This window comes from Anthonomus grandis, chromosome 5, assembly GCF_022605725.1.
Source record: "Anthonomus grandis grandis chromosome 5, icAntGran1.3, whole genome shotgun sequence".
Lineage (NCBI taxonomy): Eukaryota > Metazoa > Arthropoda > Insecta > Coleoptera > Curculionidae > Anthonomus > Anthonomus grandis.
The window spans coordinates 13421792-13448871 of NC_065550.1; the positions used below are offsets into that span (position 1 = coordinate 13421792).

Here is a 27080-nt window from a genome sequence, read left to right on the forward strand (position 1 = left end):
TTAAATCTTACGGATTGAGTTTTAATGTATTAGACCTAATAGATAGAGAGTAGACAGAGAACTACTGCATCGGTAACCTCCCACCGATAGCGACGCCGATTCTCCGTACCGCTCGCAATGTGAATTTAATTTCGGCTTGCTCGCAGTGATGTTTTAGCAAGCGCTTGGAGATGGGTAGGTTAGCCTCGAATCAAGTATTTGAATTTTACGCGCACACGAAAGATAAAAATTTATGTTGTTTTTTAACGTGCTCATAATCGCAAGTCAAAAAAACAACTTTAATATGCCCAAATCTTAAAAACCTTTGGTGAAAACTAAATACAATATTCTAAAATAAAATGAAAAATAACTCTTAAACAAAATAATAATTCTAATTAAATGGTTTATTTAATAAGGTGTTCAAATACACCTCCTTGTTGGGCTTCACAGTATCCCAACCTGTCGTAAAATTCTCGTACATTGGCTAACATTTCAGGTGTAATGGACCTAGAAATATTAATAATTCTAAGTCGCAATTCGTCCAAATTAATGGCTCTTTCATGTCGGTGTTGGTAAAGAATTTCCGTCAAATAGCCCCATAAGAAGTAGTCGCAAGGCGTCAGATCTGGAGATCGCGGAGGCCATGGTATGGTACCTCTTGTGGAAATAAGCCGTTCAGGAAAAGTGTTTGTTAAATAGTCCTGCACTTGTCTAGCGTTGTGAGCGGGACATCCGTCTTGTTGAGTACAGCGGGTATAATATTTTGTTGCAATAAAAGTAAATATCTCTCAGAGTTTAAGGTACCATAAATAAAAAAAAATCTCTACAATGTAATTGGCTAAAATACCAGCCCAAACATTTACCTTTTGCGGGTATTGAGTTCGTAATGGTACACTGAAATGTAGATTTTCCCGAGACCAATATCTCACGACTGAAGAATTATGTCGACCTAGAAGAGAAAAAGATGACTCGTCTGTAAATAAAATATTACTTGTGAAGTCGTCATTTTGATCAATTTTTTCTCCTAAGGTTTCACAAAACTCCAAGCGTTTTATTTGATCTTCTGGAAAAATTTCTCGAGTGTTTTTAATTTTATAGGTTTTGTACTTATTTCTTTTCAAAATATCACGCACTGTACGACTTGGAATATCAAGTTCTTCAGAAATTTGGGAGCTAGAACAAGGTTCACTTACTTCCACAAAAGCACACACCTTGACCTCCTTTTCAATCCTAGCGTCAGGTGTTCGACGAGGTTCCTGATCGCCACTAGAACATTTTGCACACCGATTTACACATCCCGACTGCTCAAACTTATGCCAGATATTATAAATTGTTTTAGCAGTAGGGACTTGCTGATCAGAATATGCAAATATAAAACGGCCGACAACTTCTTCTGCACTATCCGCATGACAATACCATTTAATGATATTAATCTTTTGATCAACAGTGAAAACCATTTTTATTTTATTACTGTATCCGTCTTCGTACCAAAGGTTGAAATAAATTGTAAACATGATCGGCTAACACGTACATAGGTATGCGAGGAATTGCAACCGAACTTTAACCGGACTGATAAGCGCAACGACGATGCGATAGCCGCCCAGGGTGGAGCCAAGTTTGTTCTCGCTCTACTCCATCTCCTTCTTACACATTACGCAAAAATCATATTCGAAATTTTTCAACCGCCGAACTTGTATATTGACGCCACAAGTTTATCCTCTGTATCTTGTCAACTGTCTTGACAACTGTCAAAACTTTCCATTAAAAAAGATGTTGTGTGATAGCCTTGTCTTATCGCATTTTAATTATTGTGACTTTCTGCACGGGCCTTGTCTAACTGCGGAGGCTAAATATAAAATAAATCAAAAAATACAAAATGCATGCTGTAGGGTTTTATATGGAATAGATAAATGTGACCATGTCTCTTATTTGATGTCTGAATACAACTGGCTGAATATGGAAAAATCAAAGAACACCCATCTTTTAAATTTTGTTTATATATTACTTACTGAACCGGAAGCATGTCAACTTCTTAAATTCAAATTTTTACCACGCACAACAATTCACAATGTTAACATTAAATGACGCCATGCTTTTACTTTACCACAACATAAAATAGCCATGTTTCGTAGATCTTTTATTTTCAATGTCATCAGCATATACAATCTCATACCAGACATATTTAAAATCCTTATTATAAAGAAATTTAAATTTAAATCTCGACAATTTCTAATGGACAGACAATTGTGAACATGCAAGGCAATGCCAGGTAATGACCTACGGTGGGCGCGGGATGCCTTCGATGCTTTTGCTGTGATTAAGGAGGGTCTGTTGTCTATTGCTAAACATGGGTACAGTCATAAACCGACAGCAGATTATTATTTTTGTTTTGTTGAAAAATAGTTATACAACATAATATGTCAAGAATAGCGCGTATTTAAATATTTTATTTAAGGTGAACCTTAAATAGGTTGTATAAAGTGAGAATAGCAGCTTGCTAGACTTCGCCCTTTAAGTTTACACACATTTTTCTTTGTTTCCACTGTACTTAAATATGTTATTTTTTTTGTAATTTAAAGGTTAATAAAAGTCGTTTTTATTTATTTATTCTTTATTTAAAGTCATCCGAACCAATTTACTTAGAAAATTATTTAATAATGGACAAGTATTGTCGCAAAAATATGTCACACACAAGTGTGATGGTGTTTGGACTATTTACTGGCCATCATTTACAGCAACACTAGGCATCGAACTAAACCAAATTATTTAAAAATAATAAAATTTATAAAAATTGTGAAGTTATTAAAATAAAAAGACCCAAATTGGTGCGTTATTTTTTTATTTATTTAAGACCCATTTCCTTTGTCTCTTTTTTCTCATCATGTTAAATTGCAGTGGGTCCTATTAAAGAGTGCAATGATGCTCGAAAGCTAGACAATTTATTAAAGGATTCCGCATATCCTATGCCTATTGGTTTTCTTACTTTGACTGCATCCCCAAAATTTTAAAAAATTATTACTATTTAACTATCAGTTCGAGTATATAGCAAGTCGAGACTATCCTTTCTTCTTCTAAAATAAAATAATTTTGAATATCGACCGTTCTATTTAAAGAAATACAATTATCTAGCAAGTCAATTTTTAATTAATTATCTAGTAGTAATCACAGTTGACGAAAAAGATAAGTCAGTTTAGAATACTGAAAGACACTATAGGTTGAACAGACTATAAAATGAAAAAGACAAAAGGCCGTGAAACGAAAAAAACAAAGTGAAAAAACACAATTCAACAATTACAGAATAGAAGTATAGGTCAGCAGGTGGAATTATGGAGGCATTGCATTCCTCACTAATTAACAAATTCCATACAGTATGGTGGATAATCAATTGATAATACCAAGAACTCAATATAGTCACCAAGGAACAATTTCTTGATCGTTAAAGTATTTTAAAAATTTAATAATATTAGGAGACCTAAATACTCAAAATCCATTGTGGGGATCAACAAGACAAGGTCAGATAGGAAGAAAACCATAATATGTCAAGAATAGCGCGTATTTAAATATTTTATTTAAGGTGAACCTTAAATAGGTTGTATAAAGTGAGAATAGCAGCTTGCTAGACTTCGCCCTTTAAGTTTACACACATTTTTCTTTGTTTCCACTGTACTTAAATATGTTATTTTTTTTGTAATTTAAAGGTTAATAAAAGTCGTTTTTATTTATTTATTCTTTATTTAAAGTCATCCGAACCAATTTACTTAGAAAATTATTTAATAATGGACAAGTATTGTCGCAAAAATATGTCACACACAAGTGTGATGGTGTTTGGACTATTTACTGGCCATCATTTACAGCAACACTAGGCATCGAACTAAACCAAATTATTTAAAAATAATAAAATTTATAAAAATTGTGAAGTTATTAAAATAAAAAGACCCAAATTGGTGCGTTATTTTTTTATTTATTTAAGACCCATTTCCTTTGTCTCTTTTTTCTCATCATGTTAAATTGCAGTGGGTCCTATTAAAGAGTGCAATGATGCTCGAAAGCTAGACAATTTATTAAAGGATTCCGCATATCCTATGCCTATTGGTTTTCTTACTTTGACTGCATCCCCAAAATTTTAAAAAATTATTACTATTTAACTATCAGTTCGAGTATATAGCAAGTCGAGACTATCCTTTCTTCTTCTAAAATAAAATAATTTTGAATATCGACCGTTCTATTTAAAGAAATACAATTATCTAGCAAGTCAATTTTTAATTAATTATCTAGTAGTAATCACAGTTGACGAAAAAGATAAGTCAGTTTAGAATACTGAAAGACACTATAGGTTGAACAGACTATAAAATGAAAAAGACAAAAGGCCGTGAAACGAAAAAAACAAAGTGAAAAAACACAATTCAACAATTACAGAATAGAAGTATAGGTCAGCAGGTGGAATTATGGAGGCATTGCATTCCTCACTAATTAACAAATTCCATACAGTATGGTGGATAATCAATTGATAATACCAAGAACTCAATATAGTCACCAAGGAACAATTTCTTGATCGTTAAAGTATTTTAAAAATTTAATAATATTAGGAGACCTAAATACTCAAAATCCATTGTGGGGATCAACAAGACAAGGTCAGATAGGAAGAAACCTAAAAGAAGCACTCAACCATGTAGCAATTTTATTAAATGATTGAAGACAAAACTCGAATCTTATCAGATAAAAATAGATTTTCATACATATCTATAGCATTAACCGATATAATAATCAACTTAAGAGTGAGCACATTCCAGTAATAATAACAGTCAACAACACATGAAGTACCAAGCAGAGCCCTCCACAAGAATTCGAGCTATAATAAACAGACTTATGAAGACCTTGTGAAAATAATCAATGAAGCTGCAGAGCAAGAAAACCCGAAGGACAACCAATGATATAATAAAACAAAGATATATCAAAAAACGATTGGGGTTGGGTTGACAGTTTCTGTCTGTGATATCCAAAAAGCAAAACGAAAAGAAGCCTTTAAAGAATATAAGAACCTGGAACGAACTTACAAACGTATACAAAAATAACTGCCCAGACTAGACGTTTCTTGAAGAGGAAAAAGAGTGAAAAATTCGTAAATACATATAAAGAAAATCAGATAAAGTTCCAGATTTACTATATTACTATAAAAAATTAACAGACTCGACGCCCGAAAAAAAGATGGCTTGACCAAAGTACAATAAATACTAGCAAGAAAAAGCATAAAAAAATTCACAAAACAGTTTTACCGCTAACCAAAACTCTGTATTTTATAATCGACACGTGTTTCGCCAAAGATGTTTTTGATTTTTTTGTTTGAGATTTTTGAGAGAAGATTAAAACTAAAACTACTTACAAATGGCCTTATAAACCAAAGATGTACCTAATAGAGCGAAAAATTCAATGAAGCATGACTGAACAAAATTTAAAGACTAACTAAACTATACAATTGACTATACATATTCACTAACCATAGGACTAAGAAAAACAAAGGAATCAGCTTCAGGCACAACAATCATACTAAAGCAATGATAGGATGGAAACTGTAACAAACTAGAGGAATAGAAAAGCCAAATTATAATACCTTTTTGAAATGAGGACAAAGACCAAAAAAATGCATATCGCTACAGACCAATTCCACTAGGATCATGTTTTACAATAATAATAGAAAGGGAAGATGGATTATTGATAATAGAGTCTACCTAACTATAGAAAAATATAAAGAATTTTCACTTAAAGCATTATAAGTGATAGTGGTTTTTATAGACATATATGATAATCATCGCTATACTAATAAACTACCTGGTCCAATTAGGAATACATAAACAATTTTAAAAAGTCATAGAAGAATTTTTATATAACCGAAAAATCGCAATAAAGTCACCCTCAAAAGAAAAATGTATATATCCTAGATACACTAATAAAGGATTGGTGCAAGGAGCGCGAATGCGAATGCTGATCTATTTAACATCCATATGAAACCCCTAGTGAATTCGACATAAATGAAATCAAACTCCTCAAAATTGCTAATAACTTAGCAATATTTATATCAGGTAAAAACATAGACAGAAATACACAACTAATACAAAATTACTTGATAATTTTTTTATAGTTAATATGCAGCTGAAAATAATGGACTAAAAATATCAGATCATAAACTATATCAAATATATTATTTACTAAAGGTCCTCTAAGAAGGCAACTGAATAAATTAACAATTATTGGAAGAAACCAATTATCAAGTTTTTTAACAGTTGGTACGTGATTTCTGAGTTGGTAGATGGGTTTGGTCTACAGTTGCTTGCCTATAATACATACATACAAGAGCTACAGACAAGACTTGGGATGTAAAGTGTGCCTCTTTTCATCCCAATCCTGGAATGCGAAAAATAATGGAAGTCATGCCACTAAAGTTTGATGACGGTTGAAGTAATTACTTGAATCAGTTGGTGCTACCAGGTAAACTGTTTCCAGGAATATGGAAGAACAGTAAACAACTACAACTAAGCTATGCCCGAGAAGAGAAGGTAAAGAAATACTAAGAATGGTGCCGTCTAAGGATCTAACTACGACGCACTGGTATGTACTCTAGAAATTTCATATGGCAAGTCCCATTTACAATAAGTATATCAGACCTAATTGAAATCTGGGTGACATTAACCCAATGTTAAGATCTTCAACACTTTGAGGTCGATGTTGCTTGGTTATTAAATCTGGCATATCTTTCAGCCTTAATCTACTAAAAAAAAAACCTAACGGTGCCCTGAGGATGGCTCACTATAAAAATATTGTTGAAGTTTTGAAGGTCTGAGGTAGCTTTTCAGGAAAATAGAAGACAGTCCTGGATAAGACAGATTAAAATTTTAGAAAGTGACTTCATAGATCATCTTAAGAAGCTTGTGCAATTTTTGACTAGAAATCTAAAAAAGGAACTTCTTAACAGTGGAGTGTCTTTGGAGGATTTAAGACACTGGGAACCTTCTGCATTAGTCGGATATATGCGGGCACAAGCTTGCTGGGTACTATTAAGCCTCACGTATAAGATTAAACCGGCCGCCCCATCCTTGAGAAAGGTGGAGGATGTATTTAATAGAAAATCAATGTATATAACCAGACATTGAAGGACGAGAACTAAAGAAGACCTCATACACCATATTCGTAAAGATAATGAAAATGACGATTGCTTAGCTAATGTAAAGATATTACCAAACCAGTTAATGCAGAGTGGATATTAATGTCACAACTGGAAGAAAATATGGATAAACTGTCTTGATTGAGCCAGTATTTGATTATTTGACATTAACATTTTAAAGTTATTAAGTCGTTGATAAAAGTAAGAGAAAGGTTTTACTGGTTGAACAATCAAGAACAAAATTCTGGTACAGTGCTAGAAATGCGCTTCAGTAAAGGAAGTTCAGTAGAGGAAAAAAGATGCAGTATCTTGTTGTAGAACTTTTTCCTACTAACAGAACTGGAAATCAATATGTTCTTATTGCTATGGGGTACTTCAGTAAATAGCCCGCTGATTAAAGAAATTTTTAATCTTTTGGATCCCAAAAAGTTTGCCACTTAATGGAAATGAAAAAAACTCGCAGAACATAGTATTAAGTCTAGTTCCTTAGTCTGAAGGAATTATTGAATAATTTATTTGGAACTTATGTAGGAATTATGGTAAACTCTAACCAAAATAACTGGAATACAATCGGTTTTATTGGCATATTCTATCCACGACTCTACTGGAAAAACTTCGGAAAAAGTTGTCTGATCAGAAAAATAATTGTGAAATTTTCTAAATGTTTCTAAATTATTCCATCGGTGGCTAAAAGGGACTACGTTTAATCACTTCCTCATCAGTTTTGTTGTTGATCTTGGAAGCAACTCAAAGATGTCAACGAGACTCGAAAAAGAGTGTGTCCCTGACAGGTGTGTGTTGCTGAGTTACAATATGTAGTCTTAAATTAAAAAAACGTAAGTATTTTTAGGTAAGATGGGAAAACGAAAGTGAGATACTGAAGAAAGGGAAAAACTATAAAAACCAAATATCACTCTGTTTAAAACTTAACAATTATGTTTGTGGCATTATATCTTTAACAAATATAGAAAGATAGTACGATCACAGCCGACTTTACTCAAGCCGCGAAATAACAGTTAGCAACGCTGCACCATGTGGGATTCGGATCCGTTTTGGTGGATCCCTTTACGCTTTGAAAGGCGACTCTGCCGAGATGGACGTTCAATTTTGATTTTGCTTTATTTACAAATGAGAATATTTTATTTATGTGATTGATTTATTGTTTCAAATATGTATAGGCGCCGTTAATAATTATATAAATGCATTATTAGACTTTTTCTCCTATAGTCTAGTCTTTTAGTTAAATAAATTTCATCAATTAATAATTTAACAACTTTCTCAGTCGGTGCTAAAGAAGTGTAAATAATTAGTGGCATCATTAGTTTTATTTAAGTCAGAATTTAGTGACACATCAAAGCTAGAAGAAAGATACTGTAGGTACCTCTTGGTGGGATGATTAAAATAATCTCTAAGCAATTCATATGCGCAAGAGGATATAATATATAACATAAAAGACATTACTATAGTTGATGGGCAATAACGTTTTTGCTTTAAAATAAGTTATTTGGTCTATTAAAAGTATTACTCGATTACAAATATCACTATCTTTTTGATCCTCTAAGTTGTGTGACGCCTGTTTTAAGAAATCTGAATTTTGGTTAATGAAGTCATGAAACTTCTCTAGAGATGAACAGTATGGTTTATTAAGCTCACAATAATCAGAAGACTTATACCTAGTTAGTCATTTTGGAATAACTTATTGTTTTTTAAAAAAACTTTAACATGTAGGTCGCTATCTATTGATATTTGATTAATAATATTTATATAAGCATCATTCAAATTTAAAGTATAGAAATATAGTTTTGTATACCCAACAATTTTTACATTCCTCAGATCAGATATTAGAATTTTTTGAGAATAATTACTCATAAGATCTTAAAAATTTGTTATGAAATCAAGTTGCTCAAAGGCTTCATTGGAAAGTTCATTACGTTTTTGATGATCAATATTTCTTTTGTCTGGACTTTCTCTAGGAGGAGGCACTGTTTTTGTTAAATATGCAGATAAATTTAGAAAAATTTGAGGTACTGCTGAGCAAACTAATCTTGCTTTAACTCTAATCTTAGTGAGTGTGCCATCAGGTAAAAGATAATCATCTTCATGGATAATATCATTCGGGTCAAAATGCTTGGCGCAAACCACAGAATATTAAGTAGGGCCCAATTATCTTTAGGCATAGCTTTTAGCCATTTAATTTTAAGTTGTTCATCTTTGAGGAAGCCAAAAACAGAAATAATTGCCTCCCCTGCTATTAAACTACTTTTGTAATTAGATTTACATCCGGGAACATAGCAGGGACTTGGTATGTTTCAAAAGACAAAAAAAATCTTCAATGTATGCCCATATATAAATAAAGCTAATAGATTTACCTATACTTACTAATACTATGGGTATTCCTTACCAGCTTGCCTCCAAATATATTTATAAATAAAACAAAACCTAAATTTTTTGATGTGAATAAAGCATTAACATTGGCTCTTAGGCATAAGTTTCTAGTTTTAGTGGAACACAAGATATTTGCAAAAAATCCCAAATCACACAGATAAGTGATATGTAAAATAAACTTGAAAATCGATAAATAGCACAATGACCCACTTAAGAAGCCGGCCGGCTCCACCTGTTTCTCTTTACAAAGTATTTATCTTTATAACCATTTATCACTGTTTTTATAGTATATAACACACCGACACTGGCTGGGAGATCTAACTAAGACTTAGTAAGTTCTTAATAATAACTACATTCACTTCCCTCTCCAAATTTCACTTAAAAACTGAAATTTAAAAGAGGAATTCAAACGATCCTCATTAAGCCCCATGAGAACTGAAATGAAAACGGATCTGAAAGCCCTGTTGCTGATTCGCGGCTTGAGTAAAGTCGGCTGTGGTATGATGATACTGTATGACTCTATTTTTATTATTTAGATTAGTCGCCATTTGAAATAATCAAGAAGTTATCCCCATAAAAGAGGATGGCTGGGTTTTAGTCTTAAGAGTTTTCAATTAGGAATAAGCTATTATTCTACTCTGTAATATCTAATTAAATGTAATTATTGCGACCATTTCATGGTATCAAGTGTCAAATTTTTTTAACCTTAAACTAAGATACGATTTTTGTTAATATTAATTATAAAAGGCAAAAATACTTAATGTTACTTAAAAAAGATATTTTGCTTTCAAGCACATATTTTAGAATTTTTAAAAATATATTTAATTATCCAATTTATCTCTAAGATTTATTAGAAACAATTCAATTGCGATGAAATAAAGACCAATATTCCAAATAGGTCCAAATAAGTCCAACTATCTTTTGTTCAAAGAATAAGGAATTGCGTAAGTTCAGGAGGTCACGTTCAAGCTACGTAGAAAAATTAAAAATTAAACTTAATTTAATAAAAATGTTTTTTTCTCGAGAATCGTTCATGCTATCGATATTAACTAAGAGTATCTGTTTTAGAGTAAAATTCGTACTATATAAAAAAAATTTTTTCTATAATTATTCCGTAGGAAGGGGCTGCAGGAGAAAAAATTAAGTACAAATCTTTTATTCAATAATCCTATCCGTATTATATTCACTATTTCAATATCTTAAAATATAAACAAGAAAATTTATCTTGCCCGCACTGTGACACTAAAGAACACCGCTTCCTCTCGTCGATGAGCAGCCGCCTCCGTCGTCCCAGCGGTCGGACGGTATTAGCTGTTTTTATTTTTTTAGAGAATAAGAATATTATTGTCCGCATACTTTATTTTGAAGGGCTATTATTTTTTATAACCTATTATGACTCTTTTATCCTTCCAAAAAGTTTAAATTAGGAGGTAATTCATTGGAGTCAATTGATTTCATTAGGAGTCAATTTAATTTCATTTACATTTAAAATATCTTTGCGAAAAAATATTTTTTAAACAACTACAATTTTAAATGTGGTTTCGAATTTTGAGATATCCTTTTGTCTTTGAGATTGTCCTAAATGCCATACTAAAGTGCAAGAACCTTTAATCGAAAAGATTCAGGAGCAAGGAATAACTAGAAGACATGGTTTATGTAGTGAACAGGTGCCCTAGAAGCAGATTTAATACGATCAAGTACAAGTGTTAGAAAGGAACTGGGTATGAACCGTAAAACTGTTACCAGTGTTTGGAAAGAACATGGGTACAAATATTTCAAATGTTCCAAAACGCAGGAGATATTTTCCGAAGAGCAGTGGCGAAGAATGGAATTTTATAAAAAATTATAATATACAAAATAAACATTTTAAGATTACGATTCTATGTGGGTTATACATACACTGGTGTATGTAAAGCCTACATCAGAAAAATTATTTAGAAATACCTGAACTTTCGCCTTGTCATATTTTTTGAAATTTTATTGCAAGTAATACAGTTACCCCCATGAAAGTCAGATGCTTTCTAAGGTCGCACAGCACGAAATGCATGCGTGAGCGTAGCCATATTTCTCCTTTAAGCACCTCTCTATGCGTAATGATCGATTGACTAACCTGTATATCGTTAAATACCCCAGTTATATATCTTTCACTGTCTAGTACTCGACATTGGATAGATAATAACAACTATTTTCTGTAAAATAAACTTACCCTAAAGGTCAGTAATCCTGATCCGTCGTCCTTGTGCGCATAAGCCCGCGTCTACGCAGCGATTCATCCATGCGCAGCTGTTCACGCTGCAGCTGCGCTCTTATCGAACCCAACTGCGTTAGGATGCTGCCGCGCGTGGCGTTGCTGCCCGTCACCCCAGGAGAGTCTAGTTTTTGGCTCTATAAATAATTTTTTTTAATAATTTAGATTTAATAAGGCTGCAAAAAATCTTTCCACCAAACAATTCCATAAAAAAATATTATAATAATTTTCATATGAATAAATCGTTTTCTCATTGATTTCGACAAAGGGCAACTAAAGTTACTTAACAAATTAGACAAAAAAGTACACACAAAATTATAAAGTTATAGATCAGCCGGAAGGTGGTGATAAAAGGAAATCCACAAATTGCAATTCATTATAAATATATCTCCTATAGATTTGTATATTATGAAGGCTTAGTACTTATTTCTTAAGTTTATTGTGGGAGTAAAAATAAATTTATGCTTGAATTCGAACGAATAAATAGTATATTCTACAACATGTGTAGAATAAGCAAAATTCTACATGAGTGAAGGGGTAACAAACCCATCATGAGACAAACATAAGAGGAACGGCCGTTGAGTATAGAGTTTTAAATTTTGCACGTAATAGATGTACTTTTTGTACCTCTAGCAATTTAGTTTTTGCAATAATTGCAAACAAGGGCCAGAATAAATATTCTCGCACTGATTATATAATGAAGCTATTCTTTTATCAAAAACTGCAAAATATATATTTTCCGTACCAAATGAGAAAAAGTTTAATCTTTATGTATGTTTAAGACATATTTCTATCTAAACCATTAATGCCAGATAAATTAATACGATAACTCGTAATTTCATTCATGAATTATTAACATCATCACAAACAGGGTATTCTATCAAAAAATAAGTACTTTCGGTACAAAACAGTGTAGGATATATCAAATTTGTTTTCGAAGGCGACATGATTAATTAAAAAGTCATCCTCATATTTACAACTTCAACCCGACGGGTCCATTGAAAAGCGTGACTTGTTTATAATTCTATGGCGTAAGTATTTGTGTGTGTCTCCGATTGAAGGTTGTTCATACAAAAAATACAGCAAAAGCGGCCCATGAGTAAAATAATGCCTCTCATACGTAAATAATATGGAGGTGTTCATCTTGCTGAAATACTTCCGGTAAATATCTAATCCGGTAGGTAATACTAAGTATCCGGTTCCTGTTTACTTCTGTACTCATCGCCAATTTTCTGACACTTTTTTGTGGTTTCGCCTAGTTTTTGTCTTTGCTTCATCGGATATCTTGTTTGAAGGCCTATGTTTTCCTTTTATGTCTTTCTTGATATATTTTACGCTTAAGCTTAATTCACCATCCAATTGATTATGTTTATGTTACAGCCTGAGGAAAAAAGCATGTTAAAAGTAATTTTTTGCAGTAAATAAATTGTGAAACAAAAAGGAGTCGACTTCTTTTTCCTCCTTATATCCAGAGGGTATGCTATCCGTAACTGCAAAAATAGTTGTAATTCTGTTTTTGCTAAGGAACGTCATATGTGGATGCGATGAGCAATCTTACGCAGTTATATAATAAAAAAATTTTAGCAATTACTTAGGGTAAGGCTCTATTTGCCTATCCTTTTGCAAAATATTACATCACAACAATCACGGCGAAACAAATCTAATACAATTGTATTGTAATATTATCTCGAGTTTTAATAACAATTATTTGATTTGAAGTAGTAGGACATAAAGCAAAAATAATTATTATTAAAATTATTGTTAAGTTGTCAAACATCTTTGGTTTTTTTGACAACTTAATGGATCAGATAGAATAAATAATAAAAAATATCTAGTTTTCGTTAAAGCTAGAAAACTCATTACGTAAATGAAACAGGCAAAATTGTGTTTAAAACAGCTAATTAGAATTAAATTATTGTAGCGAGTTTTCTATGTAATTTAAATTCAATTAAAAGTTAATTTTGTCTCTGCACAAATACAAATTTAAAATGAAATACGAATTTGCATTTCGCGCCGTATTTTCTTAAATCTAATTTGACCTCTAATTACATACATTCATATATCCTAGAAAAATCAAACCAATTTTTTTTCGCAATGCTTTTTGAGAGATATAGAGTATTGGACATTATGAAATTAAAATATTATAACCCTAGTGTTAAAGTAAAAATAAAAATTCAAATGCAGTTTTAACTAGGACCAGCTAAAGCTTTACTTACTTAATCTTTTATAAAATAAGATTTAATTTTTTAATAAGCTACATTTTTGATTGGAACTTATTTATGAATTTTACCAGCGCTACGTTTAAGTTTATGCAATCTGCGCTATTTTTCGTTTTGTATTGTATTTTTAAATTTAACAATGTATATACATACTATTGGTAAATGTACGTACTATTTGACTAAAAATTGTGTATTATATATTGTACATCTCCACTAAATATTTTTTTTCTGGCGATAAAAAGAAGAATAATTCTCTGATTAGAACTTAATTAGCTTGGTTGAGTTTTTGGTAAGTAAAAGTTCTATTATCAAAAATCAAATAAATTTGTTGAGTGTCTTGTGCTGTTAAGCCCATAAATTTTTTAATAGCACGTACATATACTTTTAAGCTCCTAAGTACTTTTATTAGGAGTTACTTATTATATTGGGTATTACGTCACTTATAGCAAAAATCAATTTAGAAATTTTTTATCTCACACGCTCAACAATTATTGAAAAGAAGAAGAAAATAGACTTATTCACGTATTTAAAAGAAATATGAACTTAAATCTGTAACGATACCGTTCGATATATTTAATTTAATTTAAGTTCAATAAGTTTTAAATACAATAATTTACTTGAGGTATAATAGATTTTTTTTTATATACCTAGGAGCTGAGGTTCAATCTATTAATCTCTGAGCTCGTTTCTTCTTTTCAATATCCTACCTAACTTTGTTATGAATATTATAATTAAAAAACGATAAAATACAACAAGAAGACCTACTTTTTTTAAAAAATACCTAATTTGAACCAACGTTTCGGTAGTTATATCTACTACCGTTATCAAGGTAATTAAAGTAAAATTAAATTAAATTAAAAATAAAATATACTTATCTTTCAAATTTTCAGTAATCCAGTCTCATCAAAATTTCTTCCTAATTCGAAAATACTTTATATACTTTTTTATATGATTTGACGGTTTATTAATAGTTTGACAAACTATTTTGAAAGATAACAAAATTTTCAAAGGTTACTTTTTTAAAAATTAAAGGGGTGTGATCTTAATGTAAATTAATCATAGAAAATACATGAATATCAAATATTTTAAATCATTAATTAATTTTGAGAATACCCTGATCTACCTCTCTCTTTAGCAAAGGAATCCATGTATTATGAAAATCAACCGAACAAGTAGCTAAGCATTTATCTTCATTTAACATTATAAATGCACTTTCCTTTAGCTTACGTAATTTTGAAATTGGTTCCTTTGCTAAAATTGAGGAAGCATTCCAGTCTATTCTGTGGTTATTGTCGAATGCATGTTGTGTAATTTTTGATTTTTGAAAATCATTGTTTTTTATGTAAGATTTATGTTCATTAATTCTTTTTGGTAATGGTCTACAGGTTTCACCTATGTAAAATTTACCACAAATACAAGGAATTTTATAGATTACATTTTTATTAAATTCATTTTCATTGAAAGGTTTAGTTTTTGTTAATAAGTATCGTAATGTGTTTTGTGATTTAAAAATAGTTCTTATATTAAATTTTTTAGCAATTCTTTTTATCTTATCAGAAAAACCTGGAATAAATGGTAAAATAAGATTTGTCGTAAAAAGTGGTTGATTCAATTTTATACGTGGATTATCAAATTCTTTAAAGCAATTTTCTAAAAATTCTTTGGGATAATTATTTTGAATTAAGATATTTTTAATAAAATCTTTTTCAGTTGTTAAATATTGATTATTACAAATAATGTGTGCACGATCATATAAACTTTTTACCACTCCTTTCTTTACCATTATTGGATGATTAGAATTAAAATTAAGATATCTATTAGTATGAGTTGGTTTACGGTAAATTCTAGTTTCAAAATTTTGTAAATCCTTTTTAATTAAAATATCAAGAAAAGGAAGCTGACCATCAGCCTCCTTTTCAAGAGTAAATTTTATAGTAGATTCTTTTGAGTTAATGTAATTTAAAAAATTTATAAGATCTATTTCGTTATGGTGATATATTGAAAAAATATCATCAATATATCGCCACCATATTTTAGGTTTTTTATCAAATGTATTAATAATTTCAGATTCAAAATTTTCCATAAATATATTACTTAAAATTGGTGAAAGAGGAGAACCCATAGCCATACCAAAGTTTTGTTGATAAAATTCATTATTGTATTGAAAATAAGTAGTTTTGACACAATAGGTTAAAAGTTCTAAAATTGTATTAACGCTTAATGTTGTACGTTCTGCCAAATTATTATCATTCTCTAATTTATTTTTAACAATATTTAAAGTTTTGTCAACAGGAACATTAGTAAAAAGACTTACAACATCAAAACTTACCAATAGATCATGAGGGTTAAAAGAAATTGTAGAAAGTTTTTCTAAAAAGTGTTGAGAATTGTTAATGTAAGAATCAGAATTATTAGTGTATGGAGTTAAGATATTTAAAAGATATTTTGCAAGAGGATGAGTAGGTGAATTTATGCTACTAACTATAGGTCTTAAAGGAACATTTATTTTATGTATTTTTGGTAAACCATAAAAATGTGGTGATTTACTATTATGTGGAGTTAATTTAAATCTATCAATATTAGAAAATTGGTTTCTATGCTTTTTAAGTAAATTATAAATTTGTCTTTCAATTTTTTCTGTAGGATCTTTAGATAATTTAGAATAATTGCCATCATTAATTATTAAATTTAATTTATTTTCATAAGTGTTAATATTTAAAAGAACAGTAGCTTTACCTTTATCGGCTGGAAGTATTTTAATATTATTATCGGTTTTAAGTGTCTTTAAAGCTTTTAATTCTAAAGAGTTTAGATTTTGTTTAATTTTAATTGGTTTTTCAATTTCTATCTTTGCCCTAATTCTAAATTCATCTTGTTGATCCCTTGGTAAGTCTTTCGTTGCGTTTTCTATAGCTGAAATGATATTTAATTTTGGCAGAATTTTTGGAGTAATTGAGTAATTAAGACCTTTAGAAAGAACAAGTTTTTCTGTATCAGATAAAACTCTATCTGACAAATTAATAACAGTTTTATTTATAAAATCATTATTATTTGTGTTTAAAAGTTCTTGATTTATATTTTCATTATAAAGTAGATTTATTTTATTTATGTGAATTTGTTTTTGTTTTTGAAAATTATTTAAATAACTATTATTTATACAGAAACATATATGATTGAAATCATTTTGATTAACTAAATTAAATAAGTTATTTTTTAATTTTTGTATTTCATTATTTAAATTAATTTTATTATATCTATGAAATTGAATTCTTTCTCTTAATAACGCTTTACTTGTTCTTTCTAAGATTTTATATGTTTTATTATTTTTGTATGATGTGTGTAACCTTAAGCATTTTGGTATTAAATTATTAATTTTGCATTTATGTAAAAATGTTATACTATTTTCACTGTGAGATAGTTTAATATACATTTTTTCTAAACGTCTAAAAATATCTAAACAATTAGGCCCATACCTTTGATTTAAGTAAAATCTGTATTGTTGTGACGAATTCATAATGAGTTACTTATTATATTGGGTATTACGTCACTTATAGCAAAAATCAATTTAGAAATTTTTTATCTCACACGCTCAACAATTATTGAAAAGAAGAAGAAAATAGACTTATTCACGTATTTAAAAGAAATATGAACTTAAATCTGTAACGATACCGTTCGATATATTTAATTTAATTTAAGTTCAATAAGTTTTAAATACAATAATTTACTTGAGGTATAATAGATTTTTTTATATACCTAGGAGCTGAGGTTCAATCTATTAATCTCTGAGCTCGTTTCTTCTTTTCAATATCCTACCTAACTTTGTTATGAATATTATAATTAAAAAACGATAAAATACAACAAGAAGACCTACTTTTTTTAAAAAATACCTAATTTGAACCAACGTTTCGGTAGTTATATCTACTACCGTTATCAAGGTAATTAAAGTAAAATTAAATTAAATTAAAAATAAAATATACTTATCTTTCAAATTTTCAGTAATCCAGTCTCATCAAAATTTCTTCCTAATTCGAAAATACTTTATATACTTTTTTATATGATTTTACGGTTTATTAATAGTTTGATAAACTATTTTGAAAGATAACAAAATTTTCAAAGGTTACTTTTTTAAAAATTAAAGGGGTGTGATCTTAATGTAAATTAATCATAGAAAATACATGAATATCAAATATTTGAAATCATTTATTAATTTTGAGAATACCCTGATCTACCTCTCTCTTTAGCAAAGGAATCCATGTATTATGAAAATCAACCGAACAAGTAGCTAAGCATTTATCTTCATTTAACATTATAAATGCACTTTCCTTTAGCTTACGTAATTTTGAAATTGGTTCCTTTGCTAAAATTGAGGAAGCATTCCAGTCTATTCTGTGGTTATTGTCGAATGCATGTTGTGTAATTTTTGATTTTTGAAAATCATTGTTTTTTATGTAAGATTTATGTTCATTAATTCTTTTTGGTAATGGTCTACAGGTTTCACCTATGTAAAATTTACCACAAATACAAGGAATTTTATAGATTACATTTTTATTAAATTCATTTTCATTGAAAGGTTTAGTTTTTGTTAATAAGTATCGTAATGTGTTTTGTGATTTAAAAATAGTTCTTATATTAAATTTTTTAGCAATTCTTTTTATCTTATCAGAAAAACCTGGAATAAATGGTAAAATAAGATTTGTCGTGAAAAGTGGTTGATTCAATTTTATACGTGGATTATCAAATTCTTTAAAGCAATTTTCTAAAAATTCTTTGGGATAATTATTTTGAATTAAGATATTTTTAATAAAATCTTTTTCAGTTGTTAAATATTGATTATTACAAATAATGTGTGCACGATCATATAAACTTTTTACCACTCCTTTCTTTACCATTATTGGATGATTAGAATTAAAATTAAGATATCTATTAGTATGAGTTGGTTTACGGTAAATTCTAGTTTCAAAATTTTGTAAATCCTTTTTAATTAAAATATCAAGAAAAGGAAGCTGACCATCAGCCTCCTTTTCAAGAGTAAATTTTATAGTAGATTCTTTTGAGTTAATGTAATTTAAAAAATTTATAAGATCTATTTCGTTATGGTGATATATTGAAAAAATATCATCAATATATCGCCACCATATTTTAGGTTTTTTATCAAATGTATTAATAATTTCAGATTCAAAATTTTCCATAAATATATTACTTAAAATTGGTGAAAGAGGAGAACCCATAGCCATACCAAAGTTTTGTTGATAAAATTCATTATTGTATTGAAAATAAGTAGTTTTGACACAATAGGTTAAAAGTTCTAAAATTGTATTAACGCTTAATGTTGTACGTTCTGCCAAATTATTATCATTCTCTAATTTATTTTTAACAATATTTAAAGTTTTGTCAACAGGAACATTAGTAAAAAGACTTACAACATCAAAACTTACCAATAGATCATGAGGGTTAAAAGAAATTGTAGAAAGTTTTTCTAAAAAGTGTTGAGAATTGTTAATGTAAGAATCAGAATTATTAGTGTATGGAGTTAAGATATTTAAAAGATATTTTGCAAGAGGATGAGTAGGTGAATTTATGCTACTAACTATAGGTCTTAAAGTTACTTTTACTTTTACTGTTCTTTTAAATATTAACACTTATGAAAATAAATTAAATTTAATAATTAATGATGGCAATTATTCTAAATTATCTAAAGATCCTACAGAAAAAATTGAAAGACAAATTTATAATTTACTTAAAAAGCATAAAAACCAATTTTCTAATATTGATAGATTTAAATTAACTCCACATAATAGTAAATCACCACATTTTTATGGTTTACCAAAAATACATAAAATAAATGTTCCTTTAAGACCTATAGTTAGTAGCATAAATTCACCTACTCATCCTCTTGCAAAATATCTTTTAAATATCTTAACTCCATACACTAATAATTCTGATTCTTACATTAACAATTCTCAACACTTTTTAGAAAAACTTTCTACAATTTCTTTTAACCCTCATGATCTATTGGTAAGTTTTGATGTTGTAAGTCTTTTTACTAATGTTCCTGTTGACAAAACTTTAAATATTGTTAAAAATAAATTAGAGAATGATAATAATTTGGCAGAACGTACAACATTAAGCGTTAATACAATTTTAGAACTTTTAACCTATTGTGTCAAAACTACTTATTTTCAATACAATAATGAATTTTATCAACAAAACTTTGGTATGGCTATGGGTTCTCCTCTTTCACCAATTTTAAGTAATATATTTATGGAAAATTTTGAATCTGAAATTATTAATACATTTGATAAAAAACCTAAAATATGGTGGCGATATATTGATGATATTTTTTCAATATATCACCATAACGAAATAGATCTTATAAATTTTTTAAATTACATTAACTCAAAAGAATCTACTATAAAATTTACTCTTCAAAAGGAGGCTGATGGTCAGCTTCCTTTTCTTGATATTTTAATTAAAAAGGATTTACAAAATTTTGAAACCTGAATTTACCGTAAACCAACTCATACTAATAGATATCTTAATTTTAATTCTAATCATCCAATAATGGTAAAGAAAGGAGTGGTAAAAAGTTTATATGATCGTGCACACATTATTTGTAATAATCAATATTTAACAACTGAAAAAGATTTTATTAAAAATATCTTAATTCAAAATAATTATCCCAAAGAATTTTTAGAAAATTGCTTTAAAGAATTTGATAATCCACGTATAAAATTGAATCAACCACTTTTTACGACAAATCTTATTTTACCATTTATTCCAGGTTTTTCTGATAAGATAAAAAGAATTGCTAAAAAATTTAATATAAGAACTATTTTTAAATCACAAAACACATTACGATACTTATTAACAAAAACTAAACCTTTCAATGAAAATGAATTTAATAAAAATGTAATCTATAAAATTCCTTGTATTTGTGGTAAATTTTACATAGGTGAAACCTGTAGACCATTACCAAAAAGAATTAATGAACATAAATCTTACATAAAAAACAATGATTTTCAAAAATCAAAAATTACACAACATGCATTCGACAATAACCACAGAATAGACTGGAATGCTTCCTCAATTTTAGCAAAGGAACCAATTTCAAAATTACGTAAGCTAAAGGAAAGTGCATTTATAATGTTAAATGAAGATAAATGCTTAGCTACTTGTTCGGTTGATTTTCATAATACATGGATTCCTTTGCTAAAGAGAGAGGTAGATCAGGGTATTCTCAAAATTAATTAATGATTTAAAATATTTGATATTCATGTATTTTCTATGATTAATTTACATTAAGATCACACCCCTTTAATTTTTAAAAAAGTAACCTTTGAAAATTTTGTTATCTTTCAAAATAGTTTGTCAAACTATTAATAAACCGTCAAATCATATAAAAAAGTATATAAAGTATTTTCGAATTAGGAAGAAATTTTGATGAGACTGGATTACTGAAAATTTGAAAGATAAGTATATTTTATTTTTAATTTAATTTAATTTTACTTTAATTACCTTGATAACGGTAGTAGATATAACTACCGAAACGTTGGTTCAAATTAGGTATTTTTTAAAAAAAGTAGGTCTTCTTGTTGTATTTTATCGTTTTTTAATTATAATATTCATAACAAAGTTAGGTAGGATATTGAAAAGAAGAAACGAGCTCAGAGATTAATAGATTGAACCTCAGCTCCTAGGTATATAAAAAAAATCTATTATACCTCAAGTAAATTATTGTATTTAAAACTTATTGAACTTAAATTAAATTAAATATATCGAACGGTATCGTTACAGATTTAAGTTCATATTTCTTTTAAATACGTGAATAAGTCTATTTTCTTCTTCTTTTCAATAATTGTTGAGCGTGTGAGATAAAAAATTTCTAAATTGATTTTTGCTATAAGTGACGTAATACCCAATATAATAAGTAACTCATTATGAATTCGTCACAACAATACAGATTTTACTTAAATCAAAGGTATGGGCCTAATTGTTTAGATATTTTTAGACGTTTAGAAAAAATGTATATTAAACTATCTCACAGTGAAAATAGTATAACATTTTTACATAAATGCAAAATTAATAATTTAATACCAAAATGCTTAAGATTACACACATCATACAAAAATAATAAAACATATAAAATCTTAGAAAGAGCAAGTAAAGCGTTATTAAGAGAAAGAATTCAATTTCATAGATATAATAAAATTAATTTAAATAATGAAATACAAAAATTAAAAAATAACTTATTTAATTTAGTTAATCAAAATGATTTCAATCATATATGTTTCTGTATAAATAATAGTTATTTAAATAATTTTCAAAAACAAAAACAAATTCATATAAATAAAATAAATCTACTTTATAATGAAAATATAAATCAAGAACTTTTAAACACAAATAATAATGATTTTATAAATAAAACTGTTATTAATTTGTCAGATAGAGTTTTATCTGATACAGAAAAACTTGTTCTTTCTAAAGGTCTTAATTACTCAATTACTCCAAAAATTCTGCCAAAATTAAATATCATTTCAGCTATAGAAAACGCAACGAAAGACTTACCAAGGGATCAACAAGATGAATTTAGAATTAGGGCAAAGATAGAAATTGAAAAACCAATTAAAATTAAACAAAATCTAAACTCTTTAGAATTAAAAGCTTTAAAGACACTTAAAACCGATAATAATATTAAAATACTTCCAGCCGATAAAGGTAATGCTACTGTTCTTTTAAATATTAACACTTATGAAAATAAATTAAATTTAATAATTAATGATGGCAATTATTCTAAATTATCTAAAGATCCTACAGAAAAAATTGAAAGACAAATTTATAATTTACTTAAAAAGCATAAAAACCAATTTTCTAATATTGATAGATTTAAATTAACTCCACATAATAGTAAATCACCACATTTTTATGGTTTACCAAAAATACATAAAATAAATGTTCCTTTAAGACCTATAGTTAGTAGCATAAATTCACCTACTCATCCTCTTGCAAAATATCTTTTAAATATCTTAACTCCATACACTAATAATTCTGATTCTTACATTAACAATTCTCAACACTTTTTAGAAAAACTTTCTACAATTTCTTTTAACCCTCATGATCTATTGGTAAGTTTTGATGTTGTAAGTCTTTTTACTAATGTTCCTGTTGACAAAACTTTAAATATTGTTAAAAATAAATTAGAGAATGATAATAATTTGGCAGAACGTACAACATTAAGCGTTAATACAATTTTAGAACTTTTAATCTATTGTGTCAAAACTACTTATTTTCAATACAATAATGAATTTTATCAACAAAACTTTGGTATGGCTATGGGTTCTCCTCTTTCACCAATTTTAAGTAATATATTTATGGAAAATTTTGAATCTGAAATTATTAATACATTTGATAAAAAACCTAAAATATGGTGGCGATATATTGATGATATTTTTTCAATATATCACCATAACGAAATAGATCTTATAAATTTTTTAAATTACATTAACTCAAAAGAATCTACTATAAAATTTACTCTTGAAAAGTAGGCTGATGGTCAGCTTCCTTTTCTTGATATTTTAATTAAAAAGGATTTACAAAATTTTGAAACTAGAATTTACCGTAAACCAACTCATACTAATAGATATCTTAATTTTAATTCTAATCATCCAATAATGGTAAAGAAAGGAGTGGTAAAAAGTTTATATGATCGTGCACACATTATTTGTAATAATCAATATTTAACAACTGAAAAAGATTTTATTAAAAATATCTTAATTCAAAATAATTATCCCAAAGAATTTTTAGAAAATTGCTTTAAAGAATTTGATAATCCACGTATAAAATTGAATCAACCACTTTTTACGACAAATCTTATTTTACCATTTATTCCAGGTTTTTCTGATAAGATAAAAAGAATTGCTAAAAAATTTAATATAAGAACTATTTTTAAATCACAAAACACATTACGATACTTATTAACAAAAACTAAACCTTTCAATGAAAATGAATTTAATAAAAATGTAATCTATAAAATTCCTTGTATTTGTGGTAAATTTTACATAGGTGAAACCTGTAGACCATTACCAAAAAGAATTAATGAACATAAATCTTACATAAAAAACAATGATTTTCAAAAATCAAAAATTACACAACATGCATTCGACAATAACCACAGAATAGACTGGAATGCTTCCTCAATTTTAGCAAAGGAACCAATTTCAAAATTACGTAAGCTAAAGGAAAGTGCATTTATAATGTTAAATGAAGATAAATGCTTAGCTACTTGTTCGGTTGATTTTCATAATACATGGATTCCTTTGCTAAAGAGAGAGGTAGATCAGGGTATTCTCAAAATTAATTAATGATTTAAAATATTTGATATTCATGTATTTTCTATGATTAATTTACATTAAGATCACACCCCTTTAATTTTTAAAAAAGTAACCTTTGAAAATTTTGTTATCTTTCAAAATAGTTTGTCAAACTATTAATAAACCGTCAAATCATATAAAAAAGTATATAAAGTATTTTCGAATTAGGAAGAAATTTTGATGAGACTGGATTACTGAAAATTTGAAAGATAAGTATATTTTATTTTTAATTTAATTTAATTTTACTTTAATTACCTTGATAACGGTAGTAGATATAACTACCGAAACGTTGGTTCAAATTAGGTATTTTTTAAAAAAAGTAGGTCTTCTTGTTGTATTTTATCGTTTTTTAATTATAATATTCATAACAAAGTTAGGTAGGATATTGAAAAGAAGAAACGAGCTCAGAGATTAATAGATTGAACCTCAGCTCCTAGGTATATAAAAAAATCTATTATACCTCAAGTAAATTATTGTATTTAAAACTTATTGAACTTAAATTAAATTAAATATATCGAACGGTATCGTTACAGATTTAAGTTCATATTTCTTTTAAATACGTGAATAAGTCTATTTTCTTCTTCTTTTCAATAATTGTTGAGCGTGTGAGATAAAAAATTTCTAAATTGATTTTTGCTATAAGTGACGTAATACCCAATATAATAAGTAACTCATTATGAATTCGTCACAACAATACAGATTTTACTTAAATCAAAGGTATGGGCCTAATTGTTTAGATATTTTTAGACGTTTAGAAAAAATGTATATTAAACTATCTCACAGTGAAAATAGTATAACATTTTTACATAAATGCAAAATTAATAATTTAATACCAAAATGCTTAAGATTACACACATCATACAAAAATAATAAAACATATAAAATCTTAGAAAGAGCAAGTAAAGCGTTATTAAGAGAAAGAATTCAATTTCATAGATATAATAAAATTAATTTAAATAATGAAATACAAAAATTAAAAAATAACTTATTTAATTTAGTTAATCAAAATGATTTCAATCATATATGTTTCTGTATAAATAATAGTTATTTAAATAATTTTCAAAAACAAAAACAAATTCACATAAATAAAATAAATCTACTTTATAATGAAAATATAAATCAAGAACTTTTAAACACAAATAATAATGATTTTATAAATAAAACTGTTATTAATTTGTCAGATAAAGTTTTATCTGATACAGAAAAACTTGTTCTTTCTAAAGGTCTTAATTACTCAATTACTCCAAAAATTCTGCCAAAATTAAATATCATTTCAGCTATAGAAAACGCAACGAAAGACTTACCAAGGGATCAACAAGATGAATTTAGAATTAGGGCAAAGATAGAAATTGAAAAACCAATTAAAATTAAACAAAATCTAAACTCTTTAGAATTAAAAGCTTTAAAGACACTTAAAACCGATAATAATATTAAAATACTTCCAGCCGATAAAGGTAATGCTACTGTTCTTTTAAATATTAACACTTATGAAAATAAATTAAATTTAATAATTAATGATGGCAATTATTCTAAATTATCTAAAGATCCTACAGAAAAAATTGAAAGACAAATTTATAATTTACTTAAAAAGCATAAAAACCAATTTTCTAATATTGATAGATTTAAATTAACTCCACATAATAGTAAATCACCACATTTTTATGGTTTACCAAAAATACATAAAATAAATGTTCCTTTAAGACCTATAGTTAGTAGCATAAATTCACCTACTCATCCTCTTGCAAAATATCTTTTAAATATCTTAACTCCATACACTAATAATTCTGATTCTTACATTAACAATTCTCAACACTTTTTAGAAAAACTTTCTACAATTTCTTTTAACCCTCATGATCTATTGGTAAGTTTTGATGTTGTAAGTCTTTTTACTAATGTTCCTGTTGACAAAACTTTAAATATTGTTAAAAATAAATTAGAGAATGATAATAATTTGGCAGAACGTACAACATTAAGCGTTAATACAATTTTAGAACTTTTAACCTATTGTGTCAAAACTACTTATTTTCAATACAATAATGAATTTTATCAACAAAACTTTGGTATGGCTATGGGTTCTCCTCTTTCACCAATTTTAAGTAATATATTTATGGAAAATTTTGAATCTGAAATTATTAATACATTTGATAAAAAACCTAAAATATGGTGGCGATATATTGATGATATTTTTTCAATATATCACCATAACGAAATAGATCTTATAAATTTTTTAAATTACATTAACTCAAAAGAATCTACTATAAAATTTACTCTTGAAAAGGAGGCTGATGGTCAGCTTCCTTTTCTTGATATTTTAATTAAAAAGGATTTACAAAATTTTGAAACTAGAATTTACCGTAAACCAACTCATACTAATAGATATCTTAATTTTAATTCTAATCATCCAATAATGGTAAAGAAAGGAGTGGTAAAAAGTTTATATGATCGTGCACACATTATTTGTAATAATCAATATTTAACAACTGAAAAAGATTTTATTAAAAATATCTCAATTCAAAATAATTATCCCAAAGAATTTTTAGAAAATTGCTTTAAAGAATTTGATAATCCACGTATAAAATTGAATCAACCACTTTTTACGACAAATCTTATTTTACCATTTATTCCAGGTTTTTCTGATAAGATAAAAAGAATTGCTAAAAAATTTAATATACGAACTATTTTTAAATCACAAAACACATTACGATACTTATTAACAAAAACTAAAC

The 27080-nt window shown here is 27.9% G+C and overlaps 1 protein-coding gene across 2 annotated transcripts in view; it reads right to left on the minus strand.

Moving 5' to 3' along the window:
• LOC126736080 (uncharacterized) overlaps positions 1–27080 on the minus strand; it is a 122205-nt gene that overhangs the window by 2749 nt on the left and 92376 nt on the right. For both annotated transcript variants that reach the window (XM_050440289.1, XM_050440288.1), the window contains one exon: positions 11727–11905. In XM_050440289.1, the coding sequence (XP_050296246.1) occupies positions 11735–11905 (171 nt within the window). In that variant the 3' untranslated portion in view covers positions 11727–11734. The remainder of the gene's footprint in view (positions 1–11726; positions 11906–27080) is intronic.